This window comes from Chinchilla lanigera, unplaced genomic scaffold (genome assembly GCF_000276665.1).
Source record: "Chinchilla lanigera isolate Chin_1 unplaced genomic scaffold, ChiLan1.0 scaffold00003, whole genome shotgun sequence".
Taxonomy (NCBI): Eukaryota; Metazoa; Chordata; class Mammalia; order Rodentia; family Chinchillidae; genus Chinchilla; species Chinchilla lanigera.
Window position 1 is genome coordinate 9687251 of NW_004955404.1, and position 13945 is coordinate 9701195.

The window sequence follows — 13945 nt, forward strand, 5'->3', positions numbered from 1 at the left end:
GGTACATTTTCTTTTTTATTATACCTATACTTGACTTGAATGTTCATTTCCTCTTCCACATTAATGGATGATTTAACAGCAAAAGATGCAACAAGTTTATTGGATTACTGGAGATATTGTAATCACCCTGCCTTGAAGTCAGAAAAGATTTTATCAAAATCTTGAGAATAAGGACAATGAGATGTCATGTGTGATTTTAATCCCCTTAGAAGAGTGTCTGACATGAGGAAATGCGCATGGATAAATATAACTTCTCTGAAAAACATTTTCTTATTTCAAAAGTCAAGCCTAACTCAGTCTGCTCTCTTATGTCTTGACAGGCACCAGCATATTCACTGTCTACGAGGCTTCCTCCCAGGAAGGCTGGGTTTTCCTCATGTACAGAGCAATCGATAGCTTTCCTTGCTGGCGTTCTTACTTCTATTTCATCACTCTCATTTTCTTCCTGGCCTGGCTTGTTAAGGTACTGGCAAAAATCATAATACTAAAGTCTACTTCTTGTGCTAGTTCTGCAGATGTTATGTTTCTTTTTGAATGTCTTCTGCTTCCTCATTCTCAACTAAAAGTGGTTTCTAATTTCCTTTCAGAACGTCTTTATTGCAGTCATCATTGAGACGTTTGCGGAAATCAGAGTACAATTCCAACAAATGTGGGGGTCAAGAAGCAGCACAACTTCCACAGCTACCACGCAGGTACAGTGTCACCAAGACCGAGGCATCGCCACCACTAGCCAGGCAGGGACAAATGCAGCCTCACTGCCATCTAAGCCCAAGGAAACCTTGATCAAACGGGCTCTGCCAATCAGACATAGTGAGGGAGCCGCTTGAAAACCAGGGGCAGGGGCCCAGGCCCAGGAAAACCAAATCTGACATGCTCCGCATGGCGTGAAGGCTACAACTCTGTGGGTGGTTTTGATGCAAAAGTAAGATTGCCAGTCACATTTACGATGGACCTTTGTTTTTATTCTGACATCATAAGTCTTCAGCGGGCTTGCAGATCAAATATACCAACTGTGGAATTTCCATTTCTATGGACATTTATTCATGTATTGCAAGCCTAGATAATGACCCATATGTATAGGATTAGAATTTTTGGAACAGAATATATATTTCATTTAGAACAAACCAGACATTGTGCAATAAACTATGGAGGAAATCGCTCTACTCACAATTCATGCCTGTGATTTTTGAGCAATCACTTTGTATTCAGAAGGCAGAAGAGCAGTTAATTACATAACAGGGTAATTTAGATCCATGTCTTTGTTTTCATTTTTGAGTTTTTTTGTGTGTTTGATTTTGTAGTGGTAAAGAGAAGGAAGGATGGTTTATATACAGTATTATTTTCTACCATGAATCTTTATGAAATAGAGAAAATAAAATTTTAAAAAAGATGATTATAACGCTTTATAAATATTATTTTAACATTAAATTCTAAAACAAATTTAATATGTTTGTAAGAATTATACTCATCTACCGGACAAAGGTATCGGTGAAAGGGTCAAAATACCAATTTTGTTTTGAAAGCTTTCAAACTGAACTTTCAATAATTATGTGTTCAGATTCTATTAAACATATGAGTATTTAGGAAAAACCTTACTATCCTGTAGCATGGTTATGATGCTCTAGAAGTCTGGATTGTCTGGCCAGTTCATTACAGATGAAATGGTGTTGATATTATTCAATTGTGACAATTACTCAAAGTTTTATGAAAGTTTTTTTAAAGTGCTATCTAAGTTATGTCAGGGATGTCTTATGGGAAGGCCTTCAAGGAATCAATGAAGTCTAGTTCTTATCTCCCCCTCCTACCTTTCAGAAAATTATGAGAAATAGTACAACTCCAAGTACATTCTGAGAGGACAGACGCCTAAATGTCATATGGCATGCTAGAGAAATGGAGACCTAAACAAAACACGTAGCACTCAGCCCCAACTCAGTGGTTCTGAGAGGTGGCCCAAAATGTCTTTAAAATCACGTAATGTTTATTAGGGAACTCTGATGTATAAAAAGCACAGCTGGAGAAGTAGAGTTTATAAGTGCCACCCAATCAGTCAGCCGTTATAATAGAAAGTGAAAGGTAAAGAGATTTTCAACAAAGTTGTGTAAAATTATTTTGATGCAAAGATGTACTTAATCAGGAGGCATAAGTCAGTAATTCAGAGGGAATGCATCTAGATGTTCAGCCGAGGTAATCACACAGAGAACTGTGAAAAACCTTCATTAAGAAAAATGCTGCGGCTAAGGACCTGGTTGCTAAGCGACCTGAGCTCCTGAGTGCAGCCACTGGGTAAAACACCACTTAGGCAGCCTAGCAACGGGGCCTCGGGCCCCGCCCACCCATAATGGCTACTTGCAGGAACCCCGATGCTTTTATGTGTTGGGGAGAGACAGCGTTTGCCTCACTCTGCTACCTCTGTAAAACCTGACTACACTCTGTGACTGGGGACTTCTCCTTAAGTGGCTTAAAGTACTAAATCACAAGTTTCTAATACTGATAAAACAGGCTCTAAGAAAATAAAATAAAGGTGGCTACCTAATTGTAAAGCACACGGCTTTTCAGATATTGAGTTCCACCTAGCCTTTCTCCAGTGGGTGGAAATTTTTCAGTTGTTTAAGATGATTGTCTTACCAAAGAGCTAAGGATGTCTTGGGCATAATGGAGTTGTTGATGTCTCTAAGTGAGTAGAGTTCCCATAATAGGTGTGTGTGTGTGTGTGTGTGTGTGTGTGTGTGTGTGTGTGTGTGTACAGTAACAAGACAAAAAGACCTTGGTATTTTAGGTGGCTTGCTAATATGTACCATTTAGAGGCAAAAGAGAGCCAAAGAAAGAAGTTTTTCTTTAAAATAACAAAGCAACCTTTTCTAATTGAATGACCACCACCAAATGCCTCTGAGTCACAGCATAGAAATAAATTACAGAACGATTACCGCCAAAGGTCTTCTGGAGACCATAGTACAATACGTACGTGGGTAATGAAAGGAAAGTGGGCTAGAAATTTTCAGATGAGTAATTATAAGTCTGCCTGAGCTCTAATGGAGCTTGCGATGTTTTGTTCCTTTGGCATTCTTAGACAGGGTAGCTCCTGCTATGTGCTCAGGGATGGATTAGGTTCAAAGGGAAGATATTCATACTGACACAATACAATGGCCCGTAAGCCCACCTAACACTGTTCACGTCACAGTGTTGTCCCAAAAGTGGATTTGAGATGTGTACATGTTCTGGCAGAAGTCCAGCCCAAGTGTATCCTTGATCTAGACCTCTACTCCCATTGATTAAACTCCTCACTTCTGGTTCCTGTTACCAGTCCTGCAAGGGACTGACCTGCAAGGGCTCTTGACAGGGTGGAGCCCAGCCAGCTTCGCTCAGAATAGAACTGAAGGAACTGCTCAGCCTTAGGGCCACTCAAAGTTGCTTTTGTGTTGTGTGCAGTGAAAGGAGACCCAAAGCAGGCTTCTGGAAGTCAGCACACACCGAACTTCTGTAAACAAATAATTCATGGCCCACTAGGGTGTTATTGAAGGATTGATGAATATTCTGCTTGTTCAAAAAGAGTGATAATTTTTGGATCTATTGTTACCTCTGACTGAACACTCCTGTTTTCTGAATTAATATTCCCCAATTAAAATGCAAGACTGATAGGGGGAGAATTGATACAGGAAAAGGGGTGCTTTTAAGATCTTCCTCCTTGATGGTTCCATCAGTGTCCTTAGAACATGCCTCAAGCCACCTTTGTGTGACGTGCAGTGCTCAATGCCAAGGCAGAAAGGCGTGGATGAAAAATGTGTGATCAAAAAATGGAAAGAATCCTCCCTCCAAAAAAGACTATGTACAACTTAATGTTCAAAGACAGTACCTGAGGAAAACTTTGTTTACTGTGTTCCAAGACCACTGGTCTCCCCATGAAAGCACATTAGGAAAATAGACGAGAAAGCAGAGCAGTGAGAGAGGTTCAGGAAAAAGACTATGTAGTGTGGTACATAGTGACCTCCTTTCACTAAGAAGCCATGTGATGGAACAGTGCATTCATCACAGGAAGCCACAAATGAGAATTAAATGTTGTGAGGCTGAATCACTGAATGTATTATTCAATAATGGATTCAAGCCATGCATCTGCCCTCATTATTTTGTGTAATGACTATTACCTATTTTTAAAAATGATTCTGAAAAAGCTCAAACAACATGAGAATTTCAAAATAAGTCTTGGATTTTCTCTGCATTACTCTGTGTGTGGGGGGGGGGTAATTTTATTTCAGCTTTTAGTGATTCCTCTGCTACCAAAATTCTCTCACCACCCCCCAACATATAACCTGATAATTATGATGATATTTTGCCTATAAAAATCCCCAAAGTATCTTCCATACTTTATAAGCCAAATAAGCCATTAAAAAGCTCTAATAGTTGAAAATGGGCAAGTGATACAATTCTCAAGGTTCAGATCTTCATGGTTTCCAAATGATTGTACTGAGAGTGCTGGCCTCCATCTGTGCCACTGTTGGTAATTCATAACATCTTATTACAGTCATTCACGTGGTCCGAGGCCACTGAGCACAGGGTGAGACTTCACAACCGGTCTCATTTAATCTTCATAATAATATTACGAAGTGGGTATGGTTATTGTCTCCACTTTGCAGATTAAAAACTGACAGGGGTTGGGAAGTTAGTGTATCCACCATTCCATAATGGCAAGTGGTGGCCTAGGGACTCGACAGCAGGATGCTCAGCTACAGGAGCCCTGCGTTTTCCTGCCCCTTACCTTCCACCTCCTCTTAATTATCCAACACAAGCTGGCTGTGTCCTGGCCCTGTGTTAACTCACTTTCCTCAAAAAGACAGCACTTCTTAGTGTTTGCAGAAAGGAACATTCTCATACATTGTTACTAAACATAAATCAGAACATCTCTGAGAAAAGTGTTTGGCAATATGTATCAAAAGCCTGTGTGTGTGTGTGTGTGTGTGTGTGTGAGAGAGAGAGAGAGAGAGAGAGAGAGAGAGAGAGAGAGAGAGAGAGAGAGAGAGAGAGATTTGGCTAGCTAAGAAATTCCATTCTAGGAGTTTGTCCTAAGAAGAATTAGGGCAATAGTCAAGGATTTACACCTGAGGGTGTTTGGGGGGGCACATCTGTGAAGCACGCAGAAAGAAAACATTCTAAATTTCTATCAACTAAATTATTGACTGTAAATTATGAAACTAGAATAAATGCAAATAATTAAAATAATGATTCAACTTTATGGATGTGAAAATCTGCTGACAACTTATTGTAGCCCCCAAAATAAATAAAGTAAAAAGAAAGGATCTCAAGTTCATGTATGTGCATGTTTGTGTGTGTGTGTGTGTGTGTGTGTGTGTGGTGGTAAGTATGTATATGAACACCTAGAAATTTAACTCTAAAATGTTAGCAGTGGTTGTCTCTGGAGGGTGGGTTCAGCTTTTTTTGTTTTTGTTTTTGTTTCTGTTGTGTTTGTTTGAGATAGGATTCACTGTGCAACTCAGGCGGGCCCTGAACTCACTATGTAACCCAAGCTGGCTTCCAACTTGCAGTGATCCTCCTATCTCAGTCTTCTGAGTGCTGGGGTGACAGGTGTGCACCACTACACCTGGCCAATGGGCTCAAGATTTCATACAGCTCATCCAAATTTTCCAATATGTATCAGTAAACACATTTGATTGAGTGATGAGAAGGGCAAAGTTACATCATTAGAATAGAAGAAATCATTGGGCATTCTAACTGAAACTACAGTGCCTGTGTGAATTATATCAGGTCCCCTACAAGGGACAAAATGCTCAAACAAACAAGGAAAGCAGAATTCTGTTCTGTCTCATGTAAAGTCAGAAAAAATCATGTGGACTTGGTATGGTGGTCTGTGTTGCCACTAAGCTAGACTCCTTCCAAATGTCTGCTCTACAACTCCCATACCCAAAGTTACCTTATTGGCTAACATGGCTGCTGTAGCTCTGACCCTCATGTCTACATTCCAGTGAGCAGGAAGAAGTACTATAGGGAGAAAGAAGGTTTCTACTTACATCCCACAGGCAGTATGCAGTTACATGAGTTACACGGTCAAGATGATCTCCCCAAAGGACAAGAATTAGTCTTTGCTCTTGGAGGCTTAGTACCGCCCATAAAAATTTTCAAGTCCTCTACCTTTAGAAGATAAAGTGAGCAGGTAGAGAGACAACTGTCAGCTCCCGCCACACAGCAGCTCTGCCCCCAGGATTTGAGTCTCTGTGGATCAAGGATCACAGCTTAGCTACCTAGCTTCTCTCTTAAAGTTCTTGTGTTACATTAAACCAACCTAAGTGTTGTTTTAGAACTTGGGGACCACAGGGAAATTGAACATGTTTGCATTTCCTTTATTTTATACAAAGCAGTCACCTTGAGAGAAATCTTTTACTGACAATTAAATTGATTCATGTGATTTTGATCTGCTGGAAAATATAATTTAACAGGGAAAATTAGTCTGTGATGGATCAAAGTGAATCCTGGCCCCAGGGATTCTTTGTGCCTTGATAAGACAGGGTAGGGGTGCAAGGACAGTTGTCTTCCGTTTCTAAAAGGAGAATTGCAGGATTCTGACGGGGACTTTGAAAGGCACTTTAATAGGTGTGCTTACCCAGCCTGTGTATGTTCCCAGAGGCTCTTCCTGAATGATGCACATACTTTACACATGCGTTCTCAAGGCCAGCTGGTCCTGCAGAGGACAGCTGGGGTTAACACTTTGCAGTGACATCTTTGTTCAAAGAATCTTTGAAAACCGTGCACCTAATTTTGTCAACTAAGAAATACATACCTGGAGTGTCAATTTGGGAACTTGGCTCTGGCTACTTCACTCATTCTGTAGAGGATTCGTTTTACTTTCAGCAAATGATCTATATCTCTTCTGTCAGGAGCTTGAAATTATGCTCGTATATCCTAAGTAATGGCCCTTACATCAGCTTAGATGCCCGGCAACAATTACCCTTTCCAACACGGGGTCAGATGAACAGGAGAACACAAATAAGGACGCCGAAGGAAATGTTTACTCGTATAAAACAATGACCTTGGCCAGAATAAAACAGTGAGTTCTTGTAGTTAGGATCCTCACTTAGAAAAATTAAAAAAAAAAAAACTGTAATTCCACCCTATCCTGCTTCTCCCTACCTCCACATACACCCTTAAGCTCCTAAGGAACTGGGAAGAAAATATATTAGTAGGAAAATACTTATAAATAGGGAAGGTCTTCTAGCCAGATATAATATTGATGGGTTAGTGCCTTTTAGGTGGTGGGACATGCACCCAGGCATTTAAGAGTGAATTTCAGGTTGAATTAGGGTAATAATAGGTTGAATTTTATCATTTGCATCCTTTAAATAAAAAGAAGCTGTTTGTTTCTTTCCTGAACATGTACACGAAATTCCTATTGGCAGGCTAGTTGTGACCTGGGTAAAATAATTGTACCTAGCGGATGAAGCAGTATGTCAGCCTCGTACCGTGACAGTAACACTCCCCTCTTTCTCTCGGCCACTCTATGCTTTTGATATTTGCCCGGAGAATATTGTTTCATTAGTTCAGTCAGAATTCCCCACTAAATACCAGGTGTGATCACAAAATACAGTGAGTGTTTACATAAATGCTTATTACAGTAAAGACACATGGCCAATAATCTCCTTCAAAGTACCACCCCTTGCCTGGAACACATTTATCCAGTCATTCTTGCCACTTCCTGTAGAAGACTTCTCAAAGAAGTCTTCTTCTGTGAGTGTCTTTTTGTGGCTACCTGGATGTCCTGAGTGGATCCAAAATGTTTACCAAAACTTCAGTCAAATAAAAACGTAATGCTGTATACTTTCCGAGGGATTAATGGCAATGTGTCTTTTCCTGTAAGAATTTTTAAAAAATTTAAATATTCATTGTAGCTTTTATAATCATAACTCATAGATAGAAATCCACCACCTATAGTAGAAGCACACCAGATACAGACACGATGCTTTAAATGCTATTTTCTCCCAGATCTAAGAAATGACAATCGCTATAATGGGGATAAAACACAGTAGTTCTCCAGAGGAGAAGAATACCTGTGCAAAAAAATGGGAAGCCTATGCAAGATAGGTATACCTGATACATAGCAAGTGCTGAATAAATACAGTCCTTACTCCTAGTATTATAACTATTCACTCGTTTCAGTGTTAAAATGAACACAATCGAAATGACTCATGTTCCAAATATAAATCCTTCAGAAGGCAAATTTTCTATGACATAGAAAATATAGAAGGCTGGAGACAGAGTTAGAGCTCTCAGTGTTCCCTGTGAAATGTCTCTGACTCATCTTCCTCTTTGTCTTGAAGATGTTTCATGAAGATGCGGCCGGCGGTTGGCAGCTGGTAGCTGTGGATGTCAACAAACCCCAGGGACGCGCCCCAGCCTGCCTCCAGGTGCAGTACAGCCACGTTTTAAAAATTCACCCAGCAAAGTTCTTTGACTTTCAATTTATACAAGGGAATCTACAGCTCTGTAAGCTCTAGATCCACTCCAATCTATGGTCCAGATCTCAATGACAGTATTTCACTCCACCCTGTGGTCACAGGATCTAGCCCTCTTTTAGATGCCCAGTAGGGATTTGTCCAACGTGTGATGAATGTATGCACAAAGGCAGGTATGAGTGCTAGAGCATTTCAGCAGTCTCAAATCAATGAAGAATGCTGTTGCCACGTGAAATCTTGTAAAACATATTCTTCAAACGGGCCTAAGTTATTTGGGGCCAAACAAGCATGGTCACCTTTCACTCAATACTGTACTTCACTGAGTCCCAGGGGAGATATGTTGTTCTGCAGCTTAAAAGTTCCCTATCCCTGTGATGTCGAGGTGCTGTGTCCTTAGCCAGGCAGGCCTGCAGCAAGTCTGAGGACGTGAGACTGTCCTGGTGGGACTCTCAGGCCATCAGAAGGTGAGGCCTCAAGGCCCCACCCTAGAGCTTCCTGGACTCGGCATCTGCTCAGAGCCCCTAAGCCCAGGGCACGCCTTCATCTCTTCTGCACTGGACCACACTGGCCTCTTCTCTTGCCGAATACAGAAACTCATCAAAACAACATGATGATTCGATATACACACACATCCTGAAATGATTGCTACAACCAAGCTAATAAATACACCCACCACCTCACATACCTCTGTGTACATGTGTAGGTAGGTGTGTGTGTGTGTGTGTGTGTGTGTGTGTGTTTGTAGGTTTGTGTATGGTCAGAGTCTGTAAGTTTTCTTTTAGTATATTCCAAATATACAACACAGTACTGTTGACATTAGATCTCCACAAAGGAATCATCTTACAACTAAAAATTTCAGCTGGCCTCTCTCTGTTTTTTAATTTTCATTAGCAATGTTTGCAGTGCACAGTGACTATATTTGTTGTGGGAAGTCAGTGTATATATGTGCATAACACATCTTAATTCTTTCTAGGTCATGGGCCTCCCCTCTGTCCTGCTCCTTTCATCCCTTGGTCCCCTTCCTGTTTTCAAAAATGCTATTTCCTTTACTTCAATTCTTTTTCTTCAGTCCCTTCCCCACCTCCATCCCTTTATCTCTTGATTTACTTCCCATTTGAAAAAAATCTCCCTACTTCTTCTTATCTTTTATTTTACTCTTTATTCATATTTTGAGTTTCTCATATAAGAGAAACCATACACTAATTACACTTGTGTGTCTGATTTATTTCACTTCACATTGTGGTCTCAGGGCTGGGGATATAACTCAGCAGCAGCACCTGCCTGTGTAAATAAAGACCAAAGTGTATAATAGATACTGTGAATTCTGAAGAAATTTTTCAAAAGGGAAGAGGAACTAGGGAGGGGGTGGGAGGAAGGAAGGAAGGGAAGAGAAAAAGTGAGAAAGGAAGGGATATCAGTCCTTTGTCTGAAGAACAAGTGCCTGAAATTTTTTCCCTCCCTTGGGATTGTCTTTTCACTCTGTTAGTGATTTCGTTTGCTGTGCAAAAACTTTTTAATAAGATGAAATCTCAATTTTTGATTCTTTATAATATTTCCCATGCAATCAGTGTTTTGCTCATGAAGTCTTTCCCTAAACCTTATGTCTTTAAGAGCTTTGCCTATTCTCTCTTCTAGCAGATTTAGTGGTTCTGTTTTAATATTTGGATCATTGACAAATTTTTATTTTAACTTAGTGCATGTGAGAGACCTGGATCTAGGTTTAGTCATCAGCATGTGGAAAGCCAGTTTTTCCAGCACCATTTATTAAAGAAGCTATCTTTCTTCCAGTGAACATGTTGGACTCTTTTGTCAAGATAAACTGGCTGAGTGTATTTGGAGTTGTTTCTGCATCTTCTAATCTGTTCCACCAATCCTCAGGTCTGTTTTTTGCCAGTACTATGCTGCTTGTATCACAGTAGCTCTGTAGTATAACTTAAGTCACAGATTGTGATGCTCCTTGCCTTGTCCATGTTGTCTGGAATTGTTTCGCTATTTTAGGTCCTTCTGGTTCCAAATAAATTTTAAGGATATTTTCTCTAGTTTTGTGAGGTATGCTAATGATATTTTTATTGGGATGGCATTAACTCTGTATAACAATTTTGGAAGTATGGCATTTGCCCCATGTTGGTTCTTCCTATCCAAGGGCAAGGAATAGCTTTTCATTTTCTGATATCCTCTTCTGTCTCCATTTACAGAATACTGTAGTTTTTCAATGTATAGATCTTTTACTTCCTTATTAGATGGATCCCTAAGTATTTCACTTTTTTTCGATGCTATTATGAAAAGTATTGTTTCCCTAATTTCTATCTCAGTGAGTTGGTTGTTTCCGTACAGGAATGCTACTGATTTTTGAGTGTTGACTTTGTGTCCAGCTGTGCTGCTGAATTTGGTCATTAATTCTGGAAACCTTTTAGTGGAACTGTTTGAGTCTTCTATGCAGAGTATCATTTCTTTATACTTTATAAAATACATAATAAATTGTAGACTACAGTCACCCTGCTATGCTTAGAGCCCTAGAACTTTTTCTTCTATCTAATGGTATTTTCATATCCAATTTCTAACTCCCTTCTATCCCTGCTCCCTACTACCTTTCCTACCTTTTAGTGACCATGATTCTGTGCTGCACTTTAATGAAATCAACTTGTTTTGGCTTTTATACATGAATGAGACCACATGGTAGTTATCCTTCTATGCCTGCCTTATTTCACTTAATATAATGTCCTCCAATTCCATCCATGTTGCTGTAAATAACAAGCTGTCATCCCTTTTATTGCTGAATATATCCCACTGTGAATGTATACATTTTCTTTATTCATTCATCTGACCATGGTTCTTTAACTGGTTCTGTGTTTTTATAAATGGGTTATACCAATTTACTTTTCCACCAATAGTATATAAAAGATCCTTCTATCCACATCTTCACCAACATTTATCTTTTGTCTTTTTGATGGTAGCCTCTCTATCAGTGGATGAGATGATGTGTTTGTGGATTTATTAAGCATTTTCCTGATGGTACTAACAATAATTACCTTTTCCTATACCTCTTGGCTATATGTCTTCTTTGGAAAAATGTCTACTTACAGTCTTTGCCCATAATGTTGTTATGTAATGTTGTTTTTTGCACTGTAGTTGTATGAGTTCTTTGGATATTTTGGATTTTACACCTTTTAAGACATAAGATTGTGAAATATTTCCCTGTTCTGTAGGTTGCTTTTTCATTTTATTGTTTGTTAGTTATTTGTTTCTAGCAGTGAAAAAATGGAGAAAGGAAAGAGGAAGATTGTTCATGCACATTGATAGTATTAAAAAGTATTTTGTGATTTTCTTTCTGTCCTATATTTGATGATGATAATGCTGATAATGGGTGATGACTACAATTGCCTTACTACTATTCCTATGGTAGTAATAATGTTATTAATAACACTTATAATAGTAGCTGTTAGCATGAGACATTTTTCACTTACGTTACCTGCTAACCCATTAGCTGATACTTAATGCACACAAACCGTGTTCTAGTCACTAAGATAATCCTGAAGGAGACAAGTGCAGTCTCTGCCCTCCAGGAGTCCACAGCATACTTCAGGGTGGGAGGAAACAATACAATATTGAAGTAGCAGGCACAAGAGTGAAGGGGATTCTGAAAAGACTAATGCAAGACACTGTGGGAATATATCATTCAGAATCCTCTTTGCCTGAGAGGTCAGGAAAATCCTCATGAGGTAGAGAAGTTTCAGCAGAGACCATGAGAACCAGAAAGGCAGTAGCACAGGAGGAGTTCACTACAACCCGCTGATGTGGAGAGACTGGAGACTTCCTCAGCTATGCATAGGTGAGAAAGTCGTAGAAATAAACTGCTCTTTAGAGCTGTCCTGAGTAGCTAGTTGGAGTCATATGGGAACCAGAATCCAGTGCTTTAAGATTTATTATATACTTGTTAATTTCTGCCTCTGGATTCTGATGTGGAATTAGGAGGCCTGGTACCACAAAGATTTGAGGATGGAAGGGGATAAATGACTATGGTGAAAAAACCGAGCAAGGATACAGGACAACGATCATTGGTGTGCATGGTGGGGAAGTACAGTATGTTTGGTTTGGCAGGTACAGATGTGGCATCTGTGCATTAGATACATGTTAGGAATATAAGCATACTGGGTAAGTTCTGTGAATGTGAGTCATAGGGTTAGGGAATAAGGAAGAAGTCAGAAAACTCAGCATGAGAAAGTTCCGTTCAACTCAGCTTCACATTTGGCCTTAAATTAAGCTTTCCAGAAGGACCCATTCATGAAAAAATGTAGATGAAAAGAGAGATGAGCATGGAGTTGTCTGTTTGCTGAGGGCAAGAACTGTGGAGGGAGGAAAAACAGAGAGAGAGAGAGAGAGAGCAAGAGAGTTTTCCATGTTCTGAGCAAAGTAATAATCATTATTAAAAGGAAAGAGGTTAGCAATATATTGGAGGTGAAACGGCAGTCACGTATTTGCTGGGCTTTACTAACAGTGGATACTATCTAAAACAAGGTAGCAGGGACAGTTTCGCTTGAGGTTTCCACTCATGGTCTAGGGTTAGAATCGTATCTTACCCCCAAGGACAAATGGGAGGACAGGCCATTTGGTTTATTTATTTTTGTTTGCTTGTTTGTTTTTCAACACTGGATATTGAACTCAGGGCCTTTGCACTGAACTACAGCCCAAGCACTTTGTAATTTGGTATAGTATCTCTTTCACTGTCTCTCTGTTGCCCAGGCTGGGCTCAAATTTGTTATTCTCCTGCCTCTCCCGACCAGAGTGCTGAGATTATGGACATGTGCCACTCCGCCCAGCTGTATTTTCTTTTATTTTTCAAACGCGCAAAATGTAACTGTGTTCTCATTATTAAAAGTTAACTGTAGAAAAAATAATTTAAAAAGAGGAGTTGCCTCTCCACCATTTCTTTCCTCCTTCTTCCCCTGGATGCCACGTAGAGTGGTTTCTTTTCAGGCTTCTGTTTGTCCCTACATTTACACATTTCATCTCTTGTATGAAAAAGCACATCTGCCTCTGGGAAGCCTGATGTTTTCACAGTTTCCTCTCCTCACAACTATTCTCGCCTACTCGTCCTTTGGAACACAACTCAAACAGCAGGTCTGTAAGCAGTGTTCCTCATCCTCAAAAAAAAAGTGAGGGACCTCGGTACCATGTCTCAGTGGCATCTCATCCTCTACTTCTCTGTTTATTGCGATTTTAATGAAATAAATTAATATTTTTGTTTATTACTGAATATCTATCTGTAACCCAGGGAAACTCCATGATACTCACTACTAAATTTGTGTGTTCCACAATGTGACACTGGCCTCTGCTGCCTATTACATGAGAGGATGACCAAGCAAAGAACGAGGGAGCACCAGGCCTTGTGAAAGGCCTGCTTGACGTCTTGCGGAGAGGCTGTCTGTCCTGTTGAAGTGTCTGCCGAACTAGAAATCAAATCCACTGGGGCAATACCAACCATTCTAATTTTT

The 13945-nt window shown here is 39.9% G+C and overlaps 1 protein-coding gene across 4 annotated transcripts in view; it reads left to right on the forward strand.

Moving 5' to 3' along the window:
• Positions 1-13945, forward strand: part of Nalcn (sodium leak channel, non selective) — a 291122-nt gene that overhangs the window by 83684 nt on the left and 193493 nt on the right. For all 4 annotated transcript variants that reach the window (XM_005374037.2, XM_013515982.1, XM_005374039.2 and 1 more), the window contains exons 7-9: positions 321-463; positions 588-692; positions 8319-8405. In XM_005374037.2, coding sequence (XP_005374094.1) covers positions 321-463; positions 588-692; positions 8319-8405 — 335 coding nt within the window. The remainder of the gene's footprint in view (positions 1-320; positions 464-587; positions 693-8318; positions 8406-13945) is intronic.